At 35.4% G+C, this 21,487-nt stretch overlaps 1 protein-coding gene across 10 annotated transcripts in view; it reads right to left on the reverse strand.

Moving 5' to 3' along the window:
• The window catches only part of DENND4C (DENN domain containing 4C), an 80,645-nt gene that overhangs the window by 29,415 nt on the left and 29,743 nt on the right, over positions 1-21,487 (reverse strand). For 3 of the 10 annotated variants that reach the window (XM_068974082.1, XM_068974080.1, XM_068974073.1), the window contains 10 exons: positions 21,224-21,259; positions 21,004-21,134; positions 19,062-19,194; positions 16,716-16,922; positions 13,184-13,312; positions 12,855-12,999; positions 12,431-12,577; positions 8,012-8,122; positions 6,776-6,922; positions 1,228-2,381 (listed from right to left, as the gene is read on the reverse strand). In XM_068974082.1, coding sequence (XP_068830183.1) covers positions 1,228-2,381; positions 6,776-6,922; positions 8,012-8,122; positions 12,431-12,577; positions 12,855-12,999; positions 13,184-13,312; positions 16,716-16,922; positions 19,062-19,194; positions 21,004-21,134; positions 21,224-21,259 — 2,340 coding nt within the window. The remainder of the gene's footprint in view (positions 1-1,227; positions 2,382-6,775; positions 6,923-8,011; positions 8,123-12,430; positions 12,578-12,854; positions 13,000-13,183; positions 13,313-16,715; positions 16,923-19,061; positions 19,195-21,003; positions 21,135-21,223; positions 21,260-21,487) is intronic. The other 7 variants (XM_068974079.1, XM_068974077.1, XM_068974074.1 and 4 more) reach the window with 6 other exon arrangements.

Genomic DNA, 21,487 nt, shown 5'->3' on the forward strand with positions numbered 1-21,487 from the left:
CTATTACAGTACTGTAAAATCAACTTAACTTCAATAAAAAGTCAGCAGCTTTACTTATGCAGTATGAAATCTATAAATTGAGCTGTAGAGTGATTTATGTATCTTAAAGAAATAACAGTGGTTAAAGTTATTTAAAAAGTGAAGTGACATATGCAGAACAGACTGGTGGACACAGTGGGGGGAAAGAGAGGGTGGGGCAAATTGAGAAAGTAGCACTGACATATATACGCTCTCATGTGTAAAATGTAACTAGCAGGAAGCTGCTAAGTGACATAGGGAGCCGGCCTGGAACAACCCAGGGGTGTGGCAGGGAGCAGTTATATAATTATACATATATAACTTATATATAGTATATGTAACTATATATATATCCCCTCCATCTTGACCCTTGCCCCACTCCCGTCCACACTTCTAGGTTGTCCTAAATTGCCAGGCTGGACTCCCTGTGTCATCTAGCAGCATCTTGCTAGCTATATATATACATACACATATATATGTGAAGTGAAAGTCACTCAGTCGTGTCCAACTCTTTGCAACCCCATGGACTGTATGTAATCCAGGGAATTCTCCAGGCCAGAATACTGGAGTGGGTAGCCTTTCCCTTCTCCAGGGGATCTTCCCAACCCAAGGATGAAACCCAGGTCTTCTGCACTGCAGGCGGTTGTTTACCAGCTGAGTCACAAAGGAAGCCCAAGAACACTGGAGTGGGTAGCCTATCCCTTCTCCAGTGGATCTTTCCGACCCAGGAATCGAACCAGGCTCTCCTGCACTGCAGGCACATTCTTTGCCAACTTAGCTATCAGGGAAGCCCAAATATATATATAAAAAAACACAGTGACTCACAATGATGTACATCAGAGACCACCACCACATTATAAAGCAATTATCCTCCACTTAATAAAAGTGAAGTGATATGCAAATACAACATGGCATTATTATTAGATCAATTAATAATTAATCAATTAATCATTAATTCTTTCAACTAAATAGACAATGTGTTAGCTTAGACTGAGCTGTGGAATTATAAAGTAGTCCTGATATTCTATTTCTTCATTATTAAATTCCTTACATGTATACTTAAGTCATTTCAAGAAAGAAGTAGGATATGCATGTTTAAAGATATTAAAAAACAAAATTACCAGAAAAATCTAAATAATAATTCATATATTAAAAAAATACTCCAAACACTGCAACATCAGGGAGAGGACACACATAAAGCACTCTCACCTCGTCATCTGAGTAGCTGTAGGCAGACGCTACAGCTACCCACATCTTACTGGCTACTGTTGCTGCTTGTTTCATGCCAGATTTTAGCACATCCATCTTGGGTCCTGAGAGGATATTGTCCAGCTTTAGCCCTGACAAAGAATTTACCACAGAACCCAACGAGCCGTGCGGTGAAGAACGGACCAGTGCTGATAAAGAAGTTGAACGCTCCTTAGGACTCCTGGAGGGAGTCTGTTGCTTGAGACGCCCCGTCAGAGTTTTAGACCGGGACACTGCAGGGGAGCCCTTTTCACTTTCAGGGCTCTCCTGTGCTGGTGGACCATGATCTAAAGGGAGGCTTGATCTCCTCTCTAAAGAGTGAACAAATGCACCGGTAGCACCAGACTCTCTGCTTCCCTCTCCATGTAGTTCCATACTAGTGGACTTGCTACCTAAGGGACTCTTTAGATTCATATAGCTTTCGATTTCATCAGCCAGATTACGTGCAATAACTGGAGAAAACAGCTTCTCTTCTGAATCAGTTTTTTCTCCTATACATTCAGTGGCTAAAAGCGACAAAGGATCTAGGCCAGTTTCAACATCTTCCCTCTCAACAGCTTTAGCAACACCATACAAGCTATTTCTCTTATTTGCTAGATCTCTGGATCCTGCTTTCGAGTCTCTGGACTGATTACTATCATTTTGTAAACTGTCACATGTATCCTTTGTCATAGTAGCTTTAGCTACATTTTCATCAACCCCAGGTTCCATCAACTCTTGGCTCTCCTCAAGCATCTCTAACACCGATGATCGGTGCTCCGAATCCCAAGTGCTTTCAGACACACGAGTCCTAGTGTCAGCGGGATGGCAGCTAATACTCCCAAAGCTGTGGGCTCTCGCATTATGGAGTGGAGAAGTCTTAGGGCTTGTCAGCGCTGTGAGAATCTTGGCGTCTGCTCCCATCATGATAGCCACTTCACTTGAATTCAAATCCAAACTGCTCTTCTTAAGTAACATTCCTGCTCGACTTTCAGAACTAAAACTACAGCTTCTCTCTGGAAAATGCTTTTGTCTTTTTTCTCCTCTGTCCCCATTCTTCTTGAGATTAATAACTTCACCAAAGACGGCATCTTCAACTGGATCTTGACTAGAAAATAATACATTTGATGTACTACCTAAAAAGAGAAAATACAATATTAAAAATACACCTATTTTCTGATGTAACTTTTATTAAAAAAATGTTTTTTTCTGATTTTTGAAAGTGAGAACATAGAGTAAAAGATTCAGAAAGGTTAGATGGTATACAGGAAAAGTCCAAAAGCACTGCTTGACCCTGTGTTTTAAGAACATTTTAATGTCTAATATGTCTTTTATCCTCTATGCATATACATACACATTTTAAGAAAAGATCAAGCAGTATATACTGTATAAACCTGTATTGTTCACTGACAGATATCACACCTATTAATAAATATAATCTATAAACATGTTTTATATTTTAAGAGTTTTACATTCAACTTAAGAAATACATTGTGTTAAACAGCAGACCTAAAAAGAAACAGCAGAGCTGTATGCAGGTCAAGAATCAACAGTTCGAATCAGACATGGAACAAAGGAATGGTTCAAAGTTGGAAAAGGAGTACGTCAAGGCTGTATATTGTCACCCTGCTTATTTAACTTACATGCAGAGTACATCATACGAAATGCCAGGATGGATGAATCACAAGCTGGAATCAAGACTGCCCCGAGAAATACCAACAACTTTAGGTATGCAGATGATACCACTTGAATGGCAGAAAGTGAAGAGGAACTAAAGAGCCTCTTAATGAGGATGAAAGGAGAGTGAAAAAGCTGGCTTAAAACTCAACATTCAAAAAACAAAGATCATGGCATCTCGTCCCACCATTTCATGGCAAATAGATGGAGAAACAATGGAAATAGCCACAGACTTTATTTTCTTGGGCTCTAAAATCACTGCGGATGGCGACTGCAGCCACAAAATTTAAAAACGCCTGCTCTTTGGAAGAAAAGCTTTGACAAACCTAGAGAGCATATTAAAAAGCAGAGACATCACTTTGCCAACAAAGATCCATATAGTCAAAGCAAACTATTTCTAGTAGTCATGTACAGATATGAGAGTTGAACCATAAGGAAGGCTGAATGCCAAGGAATTGATGCTTTCTAATTGTGGTGCTGGAGAATTCTCTTGAGAATCCCTTGAACAGCAAGGAGATCAAACCATCAATCCTAAAGAAGTCAACCCTGAATATTCACTGGAAGGACTGAGGCTGAAGCTGAACCTGAAGCTCCAGTACTTTGGCTATCTGATGAGAAGAGCTGACTCACTGGAAAAGATCCTGATGCTGGGAGAGACTGAGGGCAGAAGAAGGAAGGGGTGATAAAGGGTGAGATGATTAGATGGCATCACCGACTCAATGGACTTGAGTCTGAGTAAATTCCAGGAGATAGTGAAGGACAGGGAAGCCTGGTGCACCACAGTCCATGGGGTCGCAGAGTTAGACACGATGTAGCACCTAAACAGACAGAAAAAGAAATAATCTCTTCTATCCTAGATTTCATATACCTAATTCAACAAGTATTTACCAGAAATCTACTTTGCACAAAGCAAATTCATAGTCACAGATTACGTATTTGCTATAACCAAAGTCTTACTTCTCCAAAGTACTGAATAAAAGGATCTAGAATGGAGCGCTTAGAATCAGCAAATGATAAGAAGCCTAATAAAACCTGAATAGCCAAAAGTTTTTCTGTTAAGTTTACTCCTTCAACAAGTATCTGAATGCCTACTAGCACCCACTACATGAAGTGCTAATACAATGGAGAATAAAACAGACATAATCCCAGCCTTCACAGAGATCAATCATGTTTCATTAAGTGTCTATAGGAACCTCCCCCCCGCTTTAGGAGATGCAGGCAGTCATTAACTCCTTGCTACCATGCAATTTTTTCCACGCCAAGACCAAAAACTATCTCTAGTTGCATCACTGCGTGCATGCTGAGTCGCTTCAGTCATGCGCGACCCTGTGAACTGTAGCCCTGCCAGGCTCCTCTGTTCATGGGATTCTCTAGGCAGCATGCCCTCCTCCAGGGGATCTTCCCGACCCAGGGATCAAACCAGCGTCTCCTGCATTGCACATGGATTCTTTACCACAGACTAACTGGGATTAGAACTTAAGTCTAAGCATTCATATTTAAGATTCTCATTGGTTTTTTAAAAACCTTAGAGTCTGGGACAAAAGTTGTTTTTGATAAAGTCTTCTTTTTTAATCTTTCAAATTGATTTAAAGATTTTTTTAATATTCCAAATTGGTATCTAATAATCATAATCAATCAACTAAAGAGAACTAATAATAAGCATTTATTTTTTAAAGCTTTTAGGGGAATTAAATTAGCCTGTTTTGTAACTCTGGAGTTTGTACCTGCTTCAAAAAAATTTTACCAATATTTTAGAAAAGATCTTTGCAAATTTACTGGTTCTTATTTCTGGGAGTTTAGTGGCACGTTTTGTTCAATTTTAAATTGACTTTGACTTAAAATATGTTAAAATATGTTTGACATACTTAAAATAAATTAAAATGTTTGACATACTGGCAAAAGCCTCATTCCATTCCCTCCTTTCTTAATAGAGTAACTTTTCTACATCAAAATGTAACATGGAAATAAGATCAATAAAAAGAGAAAAAAAACCACACCAGTCCCCAAACTATGTCCATTTCAATATTCTGAGAAGATTCTAAACATTTGATGACGAAAACTCTGCCCTCCTTTTTCTTTTTAATCTGCTATCAATACACTGGAAAAATAGGATTATAAATATATATATCAATTACTTTTTCAAAAAAACATTTAGCTCTACCTCTTGAACAAAACCCCTCACCCCCTGCAAAATAACAGAAATTGGTATCACTATCACAATTAAAAAAAAAAAAAAACAACTTTAGGAATGAGAAGTATTTCCAGGTTAAAAAGCTGAGCAAATTTAACTTCTATGAAGTCACAAACAGATATACTTACAGATAAGACAACTGACTTTAGGGAAGTGAACTGTAGCTACTACAAAGTGCAAATAACACAGGCCAATCTCATTGTCTTTTAAAATCATACACTTAAATGTTTGCCTTAAGGGTATTTGGGAGGGCTACAACATAATTGAAAGTAGTATAAGAGTTACTCATTACAAATACTAATCCCCTGGAGAAGGGAGTGGCAACCAACTCCAATACTCTTACCTGGAGAATCCCAGGGACAGAGGAGCCTGGTGGGCTACAGTCCATGTGATTGCAAAGAGTCGGACACAACTAAGCAACTAACACTGTGACTGTATGACTCAATCATAAATAAGAAGTCGCTCAGGGTACCTATAATAATTGGGCAAAAATTAAAGACCCACTGGTATTTTTGTGTAGAATCTAAGTGATATGAATCTTTTTCTTCTGTTTCCTTTCAGGTATAGGAATTATCCTGCTACGCACAAGCCTGTTGGAATCTGACCACATAATTTCCTCTCTGTTCAGGATAAGTATGAGGCCTATCCCACAGTTCCTCTCTCATTATCAACCATGAGAAAGGAGGACAGAACTCAGAACAGGCACGACAATAAGAAAAGTATTTCAGGACTTCCCCGGTAGTCCAGGGTTAAGACTCCACCTGTCAAAGCAGGAGAGACAGGTTTGATCTCTGGTCTGAGAAGATCCCACATACTGCAGAGCAACCAAATTCATGCACCACTATTGAACCCGTGTTTGAAAGCCTATGAGTCCTAGAGAAGACTCTCCAACAAGAGAAGCTGCTACAAGAAGATGCCCACACATCGCAAGTGGAGAGCAGCTTCGGCTCACTGCAACTAGGGAAAAGCTGCACACAGCAGTGAAGACCCAGTGCAGCCATAAAGAATAAAAATTTTAAAAAATTACAGAATATATGACTGCAGTCTTATTTTTTAAAAAAGCTTTTCCAAATAACATCTAAACACATTTAATACTCTTCCTTTTAAACATGAAGTATTTTTAAATAACTAATTTAATTTCCTCTTTAGCCCATTTACGGGATTCAGCTTATTACTTCTGACTCTTGAGCATGTTCATTACAATTAAGTTAGCAATTTATAATGTCACTAAAGACACACATGGACCTAGAGAAGTATGTTTTAAACACTTAATAACAAAAGTGTTGGACTTCCCTGGTGCTCCAGTGGTTAAAAATCTGCCTTGCAATGCAGGAGACACGGGTTTGATACCTGGTGCAGGAAGATTCCACATGCCGAGAGGCAACTAAATCCATGTACTGCAACGATCGAGCCCACACTTTAGAGCCCAGGAAGTGCAACTACTGAGCCCATGTGCTGCAACTACTGAGGCCCTCATCCTAGAGCTTGTTCTTTGCAACAAGAGAAGCTACAACAATAAGAAGCCTGCATACAACTAGAGAGTAGTGTCCAGCTTGCCACAACTAGAGAAAAGTCTGCATGTAGCAACAAAGACCCAGTGCAACAAAAAATAATAAATTAATTAAAAGAAAATTATTTAATAACTTAAATGTAAAGACTTACCAGTGCTACTTTTTCTGCCGTTGATATCAAATATACCAGATGGAACTTTCACAATACTGCTGCCCCACGCAGGAGGTTCAGCGGGACTCTGGGGCTCTGCACTAGGTTGAGAATGTTTGGCCACAACAGCAGAGACATTGCACACCTCTGGGGAAAAATATTTGGACGTTATCATTCCTATTTTCGCCAGTACTGAACAGAAACAGTACTTTTAAATATATCTTATGGACTTTTTTTTTCTATGTGGAGATGAATACATGATTATTTTATTACTGATTTATTCTGATTTACTTTATGCCATAAATGTTGCCAGTATTGACTGAAATAAATGCTTTATTTTAGCATTCATAATTCTAACTTGAACATTGCTGAGTGAATCAATTAAGACTGGCCTTTCGTCACATTCCTCATCACTTCTCAAGTAGGAGAGGGGCTTGCTTCTGTATAATTCTGGAGCATAAAATAAGTGACACCATTAAAGAAAGGGAATTTTTGTGTAAGAGGACAAGAAGAACACTGTGTTACTATAAAGCCAAATATTCCTCCATATTTTCTTAAAGTGATTACTAGAAAACATTTCTATCTCAGTGAGTAACCTAAAAGAAGAAAAACTACACAGACTATACTGGAACTTACAAATGAAAAATGTCAACTCAGATATGTGAAGGACTTCTAGTGAAAGAGCATTTTAAGATAAAAGGTACACTGGAATTCAAGTTTGATGACTCAAAGTTTTGTCCTGGTTCTGTCACGAAACAGCTACTTTACACTGGCAAATGAATACCATGATGGGTTGCACTTTCCTACAAAACTGAGGGCTGACCTACAGAGTCTCTAAAAATCTCTTAAATTCTAAAATTCAGAGACTACCAAAAATCTATCATATATGACAGAGAGTTTGAACTAAGTTATTTCAGTCATGTCCAACTCAGTGCAACCCTATGGACTGTAGCCCGCCAGGGTCCTTTGTCCATGCAATTCTCCAGGCAAGAATACTGGAATGGGTTGCCATGCCCTTCTCCCAGGAGATCTTCCTGACCCAGAGATCGAATGTGCTTCTCTTGGTCTCCTGCATTGGCAGGCAGGTTCTTTACCACTAGCGCCACCATGGATAACAGTACATAATATAAGCCCAGACTTTACATTTCTGAACACTATCACCAAAATTATCAAATAAAACTTTTAAATAATAGAGGTAACTCACTAAGTAAAGCTAAGTAAATATCAGTACTTAACCTTCTGTTTTAGTTATTAAGTCTCCTGATATTTGTTCTTCAGGCACATGAATTTCTGCATCATCCTTTAAAAGTTCATCCTTAGACCCATAGCCTTGGTCAGACTGACCACCTGTTAAAAAGAATAAAGACTGACATATGTTTTCATATACTTACAGTCCAGCTATGAAATGTCAAAAGGAAATTCCACCAACTTACGCAATTCAACTTCTAAAAAGAAAGAAGAGACAAAAGCTCACAAAGCACACAAAACATTTTACAACAAAGATAAGAAGCAAAGAACAGCAGAAGGGAATTTCAAAACTAAAAACCATTACATACTTGAAAGCAATGAATCTTAATTTCCTCATGTATAAATTAGTAGATTTGGATGCTTTGAAAGTTTCTTTTGGAGTGTATTTATAAAACGCTACCTTTTGTGTTAAGACAGAAGTGGAAATAAAACATATACCTGTTTACTTCTACAAAAAGAAATGCAAGAATAATAAACCATAAAACAACTGGTCACCAACAAAAGGTGGGGGAAAACAGAATGGAAGGGATAGAGAGGAAACTGCTCTAACTACGGTTATCATATTGCTTTTTTATTTTTGGAAACGTAATTTCTACATATTCAAAAATTAAATCAGCAAAACTGGGGGTGGGGTGCAACTAAAACTGAATGTACACAGAAACAAAAAAAATCAATTGTTTGTGACATAACCACACTTAAAGGATGGGAGAGGACAAATCCAAGTAACTTTTAACACATTGAGTATACACCCTAAGCCTGAGGGATAGCAGTCAAATTCTGAACTCCTTCAGTTCGTTCCTCACAGAGAAATGTGTGTAGCAGGGCTGAAACTATATTATGTGTACTGGAAGACTGAGCAACTGAGTAAATGTGATGATGTTGGGAACCAAGATTCTTACTACGGAAGAAGAGAGATTTTTTACAAAAGAAAAAAAATGATATGCAGAAAGGCAAAGAAAAACTTGTGTAACTGAGTTGCAATTAAAAATATTTCTAAAATAACATAAAAATTTTTCTAGCTCTGCTGAAAAAGTCCAGACCACCACCCTGGAGGGAGTAGCATATCTAGGGCCCAGATCTTGGTTTCTAAAATCTATTGCCCATTAAAAGGAAGCTGAGATCCTTGAAGAAACGGCTGATTCCAGAGCTCAGGCAGGGAAGGTACAAGAATGAGCCAGGAACACTTTGTTATGTAAGAAAGCAACTGCTAGAAAACACGAGAGGACATTTCTAAAGGACATTCACCACCTTACAACCATCACAGTAGTAAGACTGGTCCAGGCAAGAATCATCAATGGATGCTAAACTTAAAAGGGAATGTGTGATGAAAAAGCAGATATTATTGCATACTCTCAGAGTATCTCTTCACAAGTGGCTTATTATCTGCAGGAGGGCTAATAGTAACTAACAGAAATCAAACAGTGACACCAAGCAACCAAAATCAGCACCACCAATAAGGAACAGACAGAACTGTGGCCTCTGAGATGTGACCATCTCAGAAGGCTATAACAGCATTTCTGTATTTCTGTAGAAGAGCCATGGATGCATAATCTAATTTAATCACAGGGAACCATCAGACAAACTCAAATTTGGCAGCGTTTCACAAAATGACTTGACTTACTCTTCAAAAAGGTCGAGATCATGAAAGACAAAGAAATGGTGAGGAACTATGCTGGTTAAAGGTGACTAAAGAGAACGAGTTAAGTACCATAAAGGACATTACAACTGACCACACTGGGATAACAACTATACATTAAAGTGGTACATAAATGCTTCCCTGAATTGGTAAACCATACTGCAGTCCTATAAGAGCAAACACTACTGTAGTATGAAGAGGTAAGAGGGCAAAATGTATGCAATCTGCTCTCACATAATGGGGGAAAATGTGTGTATGCATACAGAAAGAAAATGATAAATGTGTTAACCTAAAAGTGAATGAAGCTAGATAAAAGATGTTCAAGAGTTCTTTGTAGTACTCTTGAAACATTTAATAAGCTTAAAATGATTTCAAAATAGTTTTTTAAAAGTCTACTTTGGCTTTAATGTTCCATCATTTTAAGGAAATAAAATAAATTTAAGGAAATAAAGGCAAGTTACTAGGGAAACATTATCAAGGGTGTCAATGAAAAACACATAAAACAAAAAATATAGTGACTTCCACTGTCTACCACTTTTTTTTTTTTTTTCCACTTTCTGTCACTCTTTAAGGTACCAATGAAACTATGGGTTTGCCAATAATGAAAGAATCAAACTTAAAAAACTTGCTATTCAGATCACCAACAAGGACCCACTGTATAGCACAGGGAACTATACTCAATATTTTTTAATAACCTATAAGGGAAAAGAACCTGAAAAAGAATATATATATATATATATAACTAAATCATTGTACATCTGAAATTAACACAATAAGTCTATTGTACTTCAAATTTTTTTTAAAAAAATTTATGAAAAATACTGCTATTAAGAATGACTACATTCAGTCATTTTTTTATTGGCCCCTCAGAAAGTCTGGTAAAACATTATGGTGCCACGAAACGGACACTGGACTGGGAACTGAGTAAACTGATTAAACTCAGATATGCCTTCAATAAGCTAACTGACTCAGTATCAGGTACCAAATGGAAAGATGCTATGAGATAATCCTTCATGAAAAGAGTAACTTAAGCATCTGGGCTGGAGGTTTCCAAAAGTATCAGATGACATCACCAGAAACTCTACAGAGACATAATCATAGTAAATTCAATACTAGAGCTTCAGTCAACTGAAATGTAACTGGAAAGAAATATATGAAAAAGGGATCTGAAGTTTCCTCCCCAACTGGGGAATAAAGAATCTTCATGCAGTTTCCCAATATTACTAGATCCTTTTTCCCCCTTAAAGGAGACCAACTTAATAATCTAGAGAGAGGAGAGTGCTTACTATAATAATAATAATTACTGTAAGCGGTGAAATGGTTTCATACCACAAATTATTTTCTTGGTTTTTCACAAATGAAATCAGTTTATTCTGTAAGTACTAGGAAAAAATATACGAGGAAATAAAATAAGTTTTCAAATTAAAATCTCATGAAAATTCCTACATGTTGAAAGAAATTTACAAACATTGTAAATTATATTGTAACTTATAATTTTATGTTGACTTATACCTGCTTCTGTAATCATGGGAGTAGTTTCTAGCATAAGAATCAGCAGTTTAGTTTTAGCAACCAAAACCTACCTCAACAGCTAGAATACTTAAATCTTTAATGCCCATAAAACTATCTGACACAATGATGCTACAAATCACCCTCAAAATAAGAAACGTAGACAGGCATAGCATATTTTCAAATAAGGTAACAAATATGCTTTGCAAGTTAATCATAAGGTTACTTGGGCATTTTCAGTAGTACATATATGATTATACAGAAGAAAAAGCCAAGAAAACTAAAATTGCTTTCTTCTTGTAAAGGTACTTAAAACCAAAGGCCTTTCCCCCACCCATGCATGTCAGCAAAGTTTAACCTAATAAATGGGAAATTACCTGAAGTGGTTAAGATTCAAGGGTAGAATTAATGCACACGTGTATCCATAGCTTCACGTCATACAAGTCTGTCTGCACCCCACACCATAACAGCCAAGGACAAATGCAGCACCCAGAAACAGCACAGAGCATAAAGCAGAGCAACAAAGAGCAGAGAAAAGGAAACTTCAGTCATTGAGACAAGTTCATCAGATGAAGCATAGGAATTAAGACTCAGAGTTCTTTATAAAGAAAAGCTTGAGATACTAACAATTAACAACAAAAAGAAAAAACACAAGAAGGATGTGTAACACACATGTAAAATATGCTACTTTAATTAAGCTTATTTCTAACTTCAGAGGCTAGAGCTTTGAATGCCCATGGCTTTGTATGTAAAACTACAAAACTTCAGCAGTTTTGCAGATTTTAAAAAGTGTCATTTAAGGTAATGACCAAGCAAAGAATACTTTTTTCTCACGGTGTGTGACTTCTTTTTGTTCCTTTTTAATATTCATAATTCAAATATTTAATAACTATTATCCACTTAATGAAAAAAAGGACTTGCAATCTGTACTACTAGCAGTCAACTTTCTTAGCTCACAATACTTAAAAGGCCGATTATATAATTCCTAACAATTATATCATATACTTGCACAAATTAATGATGAACAAACACAAAGTACCGTTGAGAGCCTCTTGTACAGCACTCCGAAGTTAATTTTATACTACAGGAAATAAAGAGACATGATCTGCAGTCAGAGGTGTACCTTCTCCCCTTATTTATACATGGTATTTTAAGGTACTCGTACTGCATAAGCTTGAAAGAGGCAGGTAAAAGCTTTTTTGAAAAATGGAAGACTTAACGTGAGAGTTAAGTGAAGGGTTAGTGAATCCAGATTTTAGTACCTGTGCTAGAGTGATTGTCAGTGGAATCAAGCCTGATTAAATCTCTGACGAAGACTGTGTGCTCCCCACTGTTAGCATCATTAGAACTATCCACGCTACCGTGGCTCACCGTGTCCCCATCACTTCCACCTGTGGCGTTCTGGGGAGCTGAAGACAAGCACAACAGCAATTCAGTAACTCATGCACTGATAATCTCTGAAACTAAACATGAGTGACTCACAGTTCTTTTAAAGTTGCAGAATACTTTCTAAATCTGTGAGAGAAGAAAATAATTTTGGGCTAAAGCAACCTCTATCTTTAGTAGTATATGAAAATATCGACTAGAATTTCACCTCTCTTTTCTGCCTCATATAATTAAAAATTCATATGCCTCTAAAACTTATGGTTCAGCAAGAAAAGTTATCTTTCCAATCACATGTATTACCTGATATTGAGGAGACCTGTGACTTTTGCACGGTATTTTTAAGTGGCTGCCTAAACTGTGCCAAGCCACGTACCACATTCCGTACCTTCGTCCACAAGAAGATACCACTGCGGGTACTGCTAGGCCACGGGCTCTCCAAAACTACCTAAAGGTAAAATAACGGTTAAAATAATGATTATTAGGAATACTGAATTTTTAAATGCACACACATATAATATATACAAAAAGAATTCTACCCCCAAACCTCTAAGTTTACTAAATAATAAAATGTATCAAAATGTATCAGTCTTAATAAACAGCATATATTGCCTAATGTCAATCCTACTTACCTTATTATAATAGCCATAAGTAATAGCATTTGGCTTTATTTTAGCAGTTTTCATTTCAAATAAAACTCTCACTGCTAAAACAGGATGACCCCAAAGTCCACAAAGTTGCATCACTACTCGATAGCAAACCTAACAAAAAATTACATCAGAGCATTAGCATATTAGTCTGTGACTTGTAAAGGTTTTTAAATGACTTCACTCAATTCCTGTCAAAGTTATCAAGCAATAGTTATTACTCTTCTGTCTTTTGTTGTGATTTGAGAGTCTTGGTAAACTATTCTAAAAACCTATTCATTAATGGAAGTACCAGCACTATTAACTTTTCCATATAAGACCTATGGGCACACATACCATTGGTTTCAGTAACAAAATTTACACAAAGAGACCAACTATTATTTTCCATAATTTGAGAAGGAATTCATTTTTAAAATCACACATGATTAAAATGGCTCTCTCCTAAATCATGTTTTATATTTTATGCTAAAGGAATTAAAAGCAGCATCTCTAGGATGCCTACATAACAAAGAATTCTATAAACCCATGTCTTAAAAAAAGAAGAAAGTTGAAAACACTGTAATATTATTAGCAAAGGCTTTTCTGAGAATATATGTTTAGTGAAGAGGGGTAGAATTGATCATAAGAGGACAATCCAACTGGCAACTCCTAAAAGTTTAGGATCTCACATTTACTCAGCATAAAACACAGTTTCTAACAGAGCCAGCTCAAGCACAGACAAGGTCCCATATGTAACAGACTTCCAACATCTCAGGTTTTATGTTGAAGTTTTACTAAAATATCTTCAAGTTCTATTTGACTCTAAGACTCTATGAGTCATGAATAAATAAATTACTTTCTGTGTCAAACTGGGATTAATCTGGATTTCCCAAAACCATTCTCAAAAATTTATTCTGAAGTCGACAAAGTATTCCTTCAAACTTCCAGGCTTACTTGTATAAGAGGCAGACACCAAACTAAAGAAACAGTAAAAACGTCAGGGGTATAATTTTTTAATTGCAGTATGTTGTTGCCTATAACATGGTACCTTTTGGATATCTATGGTAGATAAAAGATGGCTACAAACTCTTTACTACTCCTCCCATTGAGAGGGCTCTGTCCCTTCTCCTTGAATTGAAGGGGAAAGCCTCTGAGATTGCATGACCAATAGGATTTGCCTGAAGTGACAACTGTACCAGTTTCCTAGTTTAAGCCTTAAGAAAAGTCAGTTTCTACTTCTCTCTTGAAACACATGCTCTTGCAGTGCTAAGCTATCACAGGGAAAGCCCAAGTATCACATGGAGGAGTCTGAGACTACAGGGAGGAAGAGCGGTCCATCTGGGCCTGGTTTTCCAGATCACCCTGCCAAGGTACCTAGGCCGGTATTTGAGTTAAGCTGTCCTGGACCTTCCAAATCAGACCAGCATGTAAGAATGAGCTTGACACAAACATTTCATTTCCATTAAAAATTCAATAAATGGTATTAAAAGCAAAACACGTTATGCATTTTAACTTTAATTTAGCCTACGTGGCATATGCTATTTCTGGGTTTCTATGTGTTTCATTTAAAAATCTACATTATTACAAGTTTTACAAACATAACATGTAGATCACAAAGCTGTCAGATTAAAACAAACATTAAGCATATGAATGAGACAGTCGTTTCTAATGGAGTATGAACCTAAAAATCAAAACCACTTACTTGCTAGGTGGCCTTATATATGTCATTCATCTAACTTTCAAATTTTATTTCTTTGTAAAATGTAACATTATAATATATAATTGCCTCAAAGCATTGCTGGGAATACCAAAGGAAATAATTACACAAAAATATTGTGAAAATTTTAATGTGCAATCCTTAAATAAAATGCATCAAATATGCCAAGCAAATAGACATCCTTAAAGTTTTAAAATAAACACTTCTTTCTTCCAGTTGTAGAGATGTAATTATTTTAGGTGACTACAAATCTGTCAATATAACTTGCTAGAAGTAGGAATACAACAAATTAACCTCCAAATTTTAAGCCTCCTAACAGAATGTTTATTGGGAAGATAATTAAAAACATTTTTTAGCTTACTAGTTGTATCTGCTGCATGTGAGAAAACAAGAAAATGTAATTACTTACTTGTAACTACCGTAGAACCTTAATACATACATATAGAGGAAACAACTTTTCAGGAAATTTGTCTTATGAACTTACCAAAGAAACTTAACCAAATAATGTGCTTTGACTTTACAGTGCAGTAACAATTAATACTAGCTCTCTCACGGAGCATATTTTAAAGCACTTTAAAAATACGATATGCTTTCACAAAGTTGAAATATATCCTAAAATATATCTTAGATACAAAAACTAACTCTATCAGAATAAATTTTTAAAACATATGAGGTACAAAACACTAATACTGATCAAACACTTTAAATTTCCAAACAGTTTCATAAACATCAGATGAGAGAATATGCAATCAAATGTGAGAATGGATATGTTAGTATTTGTTCTGTAACTCTATCTTTGTATTTGAAAAGTTTTTATAACATACAGATAATACTTCGAGAAAAACAAGTTTAGTGCGGATCTTAATAAGGTACATGCTTTACTAGACTCAGATCTTTTTTATTTTAAAAGAGGAAAAAAATTAAACATAAAAATTACTCTATCATGTGCCCTTCTTCAATTATATTTCTCTTCAAATCTTGTGCTGTCTCCTTCTTCCCAAATACCCATTACTCTGAATTTTTATTCCAACTATATTTTAAATTCTAATCTGGTTCTAATATCATTTACAGTTATTTTAACACAAAAATAATTTTTAAAGAGAAAAACAGCAAAGAGGAGAACTAAATCAGTAACTCAGTTTCTTCAGCTGTCTGTTGCGTAATACCACCGCCTATCTCTTAGGATGGTTCTGAGCCTGCAGAGGTGCAGCACACTGTTGACTGAGCACTATCAGGTACTCGTCTAGACATGTGGACATTAGCCATCTGAGGAAAGGAACTAAGTATCATTATACTTCAGATATTTCTGATTACATGGAGCTACTGGCATCTACTGGGTGGAGGCAAGGATACTGCTAAACATTCTAGATGTATAGGAAAGGACCTCACAATAAATAATTATGTGGGCCAAAATGTCAACAGTGCCAAGGCTGAGCAACTCAGACCTCCAGCTTCAGATACATAATATCTGAATCACAGATAGGTTATGTAATCCACCTAGGACACAGGTCCTAAGTGGAAAGCCACTTATTAAAAGCCTATTTGATTCTTAGTAAAGTTATCTCAAGAATAAAATTAAATCAATATTTTTTTCTATTTATCAAGCGTAAATAATCTGGTCCAAGTCAGTCAATCCTCACTGAATTTCAAAGCAATAACTTTTAAATAAATGTATTTTAAAATAAACAATAGGTATTAGCTCTATGAAACAGGGTAACAGTTTAATGAAAATACCTGAGGTTACTGAAAGCAACTGAGACCTAAATTTTCTTAAAAATACAAATAGAATTTATCTTAGTAACAACTCAGTGTTATACTTGCCTCATCTAGAGGATCCACATCTGTTTTCCTCATCTTAATAAGCACATCATATGCCTGCTGAAGTGCTCTGACCTTAGGATGAGAAACTCTAACATAGGCTGGGAGACAAATAAACCATAGGCTGTAACAATGACTGAAGAGACACTTGGCCCATTGTGGCGGATTTGTGTAACATCTCTTCGCCAGCTTATGAGCTGTTTTTATCTCCTAGAAAAAGAATAAATAAAAAATTATGACATTCAGTAAAATTTATTAGGATGATAGGAAAAGTGAAAAGTAAAAGGGAGAGAAGAACTTAATGTAAAATTTGACTCTGAAATCAAGCATTTCATATTTTTGCTTTTGTGAATGGCTTCCTAGTTAGTGCCACATGGTTCTTTTTATAAAGGAGCACTTTATACTGTTTTAACTATTTTTTTGGCAAGCATGTGTCTAAGAGACTAGAAATTCCTTAAAAGTGGACATCATTCATATTATAATAATATAATGGGTAATTAAGTGCTCTTCACATATATGGCACTCAAATGTTTGATGAATGAAAGGATTTAGCCATTCATAGCTTATGAGTTCTATAATATCATTCTTGAAAAGTCAGAGCCTTCTCACGCTTCTCCCAACTAAAAAGTTTAAGATGTTCTGAGTGCTGAGTTACTCCCCAAGATTTCTATTCTACCTTCTGTGTTAATTTCGTCACAGATTCTTTCAAATCACCTATTTCTTTGCAGGCAACATATTCTGAGAAAGATCACAGATGTCCCTACCTAATAGTTTGATAGGTATATTTTCTACTTCTGATTTTCATTCTGACTTAGGTGGAAGACAGAAAAGGTATCAAATCTGCTGAGCTTTATCGAACTCTACAGACACTCAGAAACTAAAGAGCCCTCCACACATCAGACTGACTCTGTCAGCCTTGCATTACAGACCCCTCTTGCTGGATGTGTTCTAAATAAACATACTGTTATGAGCTCTATTTCCAAGAGGTGTGCCTGCAAAGTTAGTTCTGGGGCAAATGAGATCTAGAGACTTAGTAGCAAAATTCTCCCATTTTAAAAAACTTGCCTTTTATTAAGCTGATAACAGTATATATACTAAAAAAAATTCCCCTCAGACACACTGAGAGAACTGTGTATTATATGAGATTAAAGACCACCTCAAGTTACCTCTAGGATTTGAGGGACTGCACTTGAACTGGTAAAACCTGAACTAAGAATTTCATTCTGAAATTTTCCATGTTTTGGAGACCCCCCAAATATCAGTATATACATGTGTATATATATATATAAAGGATGTTTGATTTTAACTTGCACCTAACCATAGTTTAACTCTTTATACCTAAATCAAATATAGTATTAAAGCAAGACGTCGAAGTTGTCCTAAGTTAACTCCCTTTATAAAATGTAATATTCAGTATAAAATATATTTATACTAACCATGAGGAAAAATTAAAATCACAATGAGATACCACTTCATATGCACTAGATGGCTAAACCCAAAAAGACAGACAATAACAAGAATGTGGTGAAATTCCCACTGCTGGTGGGAATTTTAAATGGTATGCCCACTTTGGAAAATAGTCTGACAATTTCTTAAAAGGTTAAACACAGTGTAACTATATGACACAGCAATTCTACTTAGGCATATACCCAAAGAAATGAAAACATAACCACACAAACTACTATGCATAATAGCCAAAAAGAAAGAACCAACCACATGTACATGAATGGATAAATAAAATATTCCACACAATGGAATATTAGTCAGCAATAAAAATACATGAAATACTGATACATTCTGCAACACTGATGAACCTTAAAAACATTATGCTAAGTGAAAGAAGCCAGTCACAAAAGACCACAAACTGTACAATTCCATTTTTATGAAATGCCCAGGATAGGCAAAACTAGAGAGACAGAAAACAGATTAATGATTGCCTGGGGCTATGGAAGATGGAGGAACTAGGGGGGTTAACAGCTTAGGGATGTGGGCTTTCTTTTTAGGGTGATGAAAATGTTCTATAATTGGCTGTAGTGGTAGCTGCACAACCCTGTGAATGTACTGAAAGCCAGAGAGTATACTCAAAACAGTGAATTGTACGGCATGTGAATTATATTTCAATAAAGTTTTCTAAAGCTGTATTTAGTTCCCAAGCTTCTCTTAGAACATAAACATAAGCATTCAAAACCTTCACCCTCAAATTATAAGAAGGGTTGCAAGAAATCAATTTTAATTCATTAACAACCATAGTGGATCTTCAAATAATTCCTGTGGGTGATAAGTCTAAACTATGAGCTACATATCACATATACATAGTTTACATTTTCAATTAGATAAAGAATATCTGACCTGTTTAGTTCTCTTAGCCATGAGAGCTGGACTGTTTGTAATGCTACTCCCAGTAGGGTGTCTACTAAAACAAAGTTTCAACTCCTGTGGTCTGTCAAAAAGCTTAAGGTCCAGTCTTGGAAAGTATTTGTAACTAAAATAAAAAGCAAAAATAGAACTGCTGATTTAAAATACATTAACTCTTCATATTATTTCAGAATTTAGGTGAGTATTTCTAAACCTCAAATGTAACCAACATTATTCTCCAAAATCCTTGTATACACATTTCTTTTTCAAATATGTAAGATGATGTAATTATAAGATAGACTATCTACATGGAAACTTTGGCTCCTCCCCATCCTGTATGTTATTTTCAACCAATGCCTACAACATAGAAAACCCTGATATTTTGACTGAAGAATAACTCTTTCAATGGAACACATGTATTCAATGATAATTTATATTAAAACATTTAGTATATATACTTTGTAATTTTGTTTTTCTTTACAAAAGTACCTTGTATTCACATAAAAGGAAAAATGCCATAATATTTTTATATTAGGGATGTGCCATAATTTAACAAATTCTTTACTGTTTAGACATTTGTAGGTTATTTCTCAACTTTGTACATTTATCTTTGTGAATATTTTGCTTAATTTCTTAGAATAAGACCCTATAAGAGTTTTCTATGGTAAATGTCTATCAAAAAAATAAAAATTATTATAATCACTGTCAAATTATTTCCAGAAAGGTTATACTCATATCCTCAAGCTGATAGAATAAAAATGCTTCTACTCATCATTTGATCTGCATTTCCTTAAATACTAGAAAAGCTTAACACACTTTCATATCATTGACTATTGGGTTTTCTTCTCAGAAATGGCCTACTTATTTCCTCTGGCCAATTTTTCTTCTGAAATATATTACCTTTCCTATTTGATATACTTATCTGTCAATACCTGCATTCCAATGTATAGTGATTAAAGTCAAAGTAAAAAAAGAGCTCTCTTTCTATAATTGATATGCAATCAAAAGAGTACTTATTTAAATCACTCAATCTCAGGCATACAGTCTTCATTCTTATGTAGTCCTAGTGAGATTATATATTAATTTTATTTTTAGAAACAGTTCTTTTATATTCCCATTGCCCTAGAAATTATTTTATGAATACAGCCGAAGAAAATAACTGTGTGTACACACAAAGATATAGACAGTAGAAAACTACAAATAAATTCCATAGGAAACTAGTTTAATTGCATGCAATGTAGTTATTCAAAATGACATGGCACAAAAACATTTATTTGCATGGAAAAATGTTCAGACCATTAAAGGTAAACACACATCACAACAAATATGTGCAAGATGAACTAATATTTGTTTTAAGTAAATTCAAACATATGTACAAAAAAGACAAAAATATATACATACAATTGTTAACAGACATTAAGTATTAGTGCTAAAATGATGTAAGAATTATTTTTGTGTGGTTTTCTGAATGTATTAAAGTATTACCACGATCATAATAATAAACAAACTTTTTAATTTCTTAAAAGATTCCCATCCAAATTCTCTAAGTTTATTTTAATAAAGAGTGATTCCTGGCCCTCTACTTTTAAGTGATAGCTTACTAATGCATAAGAATTTCACACTTTTTCACTGACAACAAAACACCCCAAAAGGAGGGGATCCTCACAAATATTTTTCTTCTTCAGAAGTGAAAATTTTAAAGATTAAAATGTGGTAAAGGTTTAGGTTAATAGTGATCAGCATCTGGCTTCCCTTCAAACAGGGCAGTCGGGTTCTTAAATTACAATCCCTGGTGGTATCTCCATAGAATATTCATCTCCACCAGTTCACAGAATACATTTTGAAAATGACCTTTACAATATACATATCTACTAATAGTTGCAAACAATCAAACTATTAAATTGTACCCAAACAACTTGAGAACCATTCCTGGTACCTGTACTTGGGGGACAGATCCTTTCCATCATCAGGAGGCGGCTCAGGTGGCATTATGAATACCGTGTGCTCACTTTTCTGTGAATCATCTAGCTCTATCAATTTGGTATCTTCTGCTGAATCAAAGTCAACCTAAAAACAATTATTTTCTTCAATTAATCTGCATATCAGCAAGACCTGATTCTAAAATGTTGAAACTTGTATTTAAGAAAAAAATATACCTTATCTGTTTTCTCTGTGCCTTTATCAGGAAACAACTAGGAAAAAAAAGAATTCTCAGTGAAAATGTCTACTGTGAATTTAATAGAGACTACCTTAAATTCTAATTTAAAAAACTATTCTTTTTTAATACCAGGCAGATATGAAACACTTCACAATGTATTTGGTAGACCCCATACTTGTATAATATTTTTCTTTTGACTATTAGGATAGAAAACAGTTCATTTTGACTAGTTTGTTCATATATCCCTCTTTAGAAGGAAAAG

The sequence above is a fragment of the Capricornis sumatraensis genome, chromosome 6 (genome assembly GCF_032405125.1).
Source record: "Capricornis sumatraensis isolate serow.1 chromosome 6, serow.2, whole genome shotgun sequence".
Lineage (NCBI taxonomy): Eukaryota > Metazoa > Chordata > Mammalia > Artiodactyla > Bovidae > Capricornis > Capricornis sumatraensis.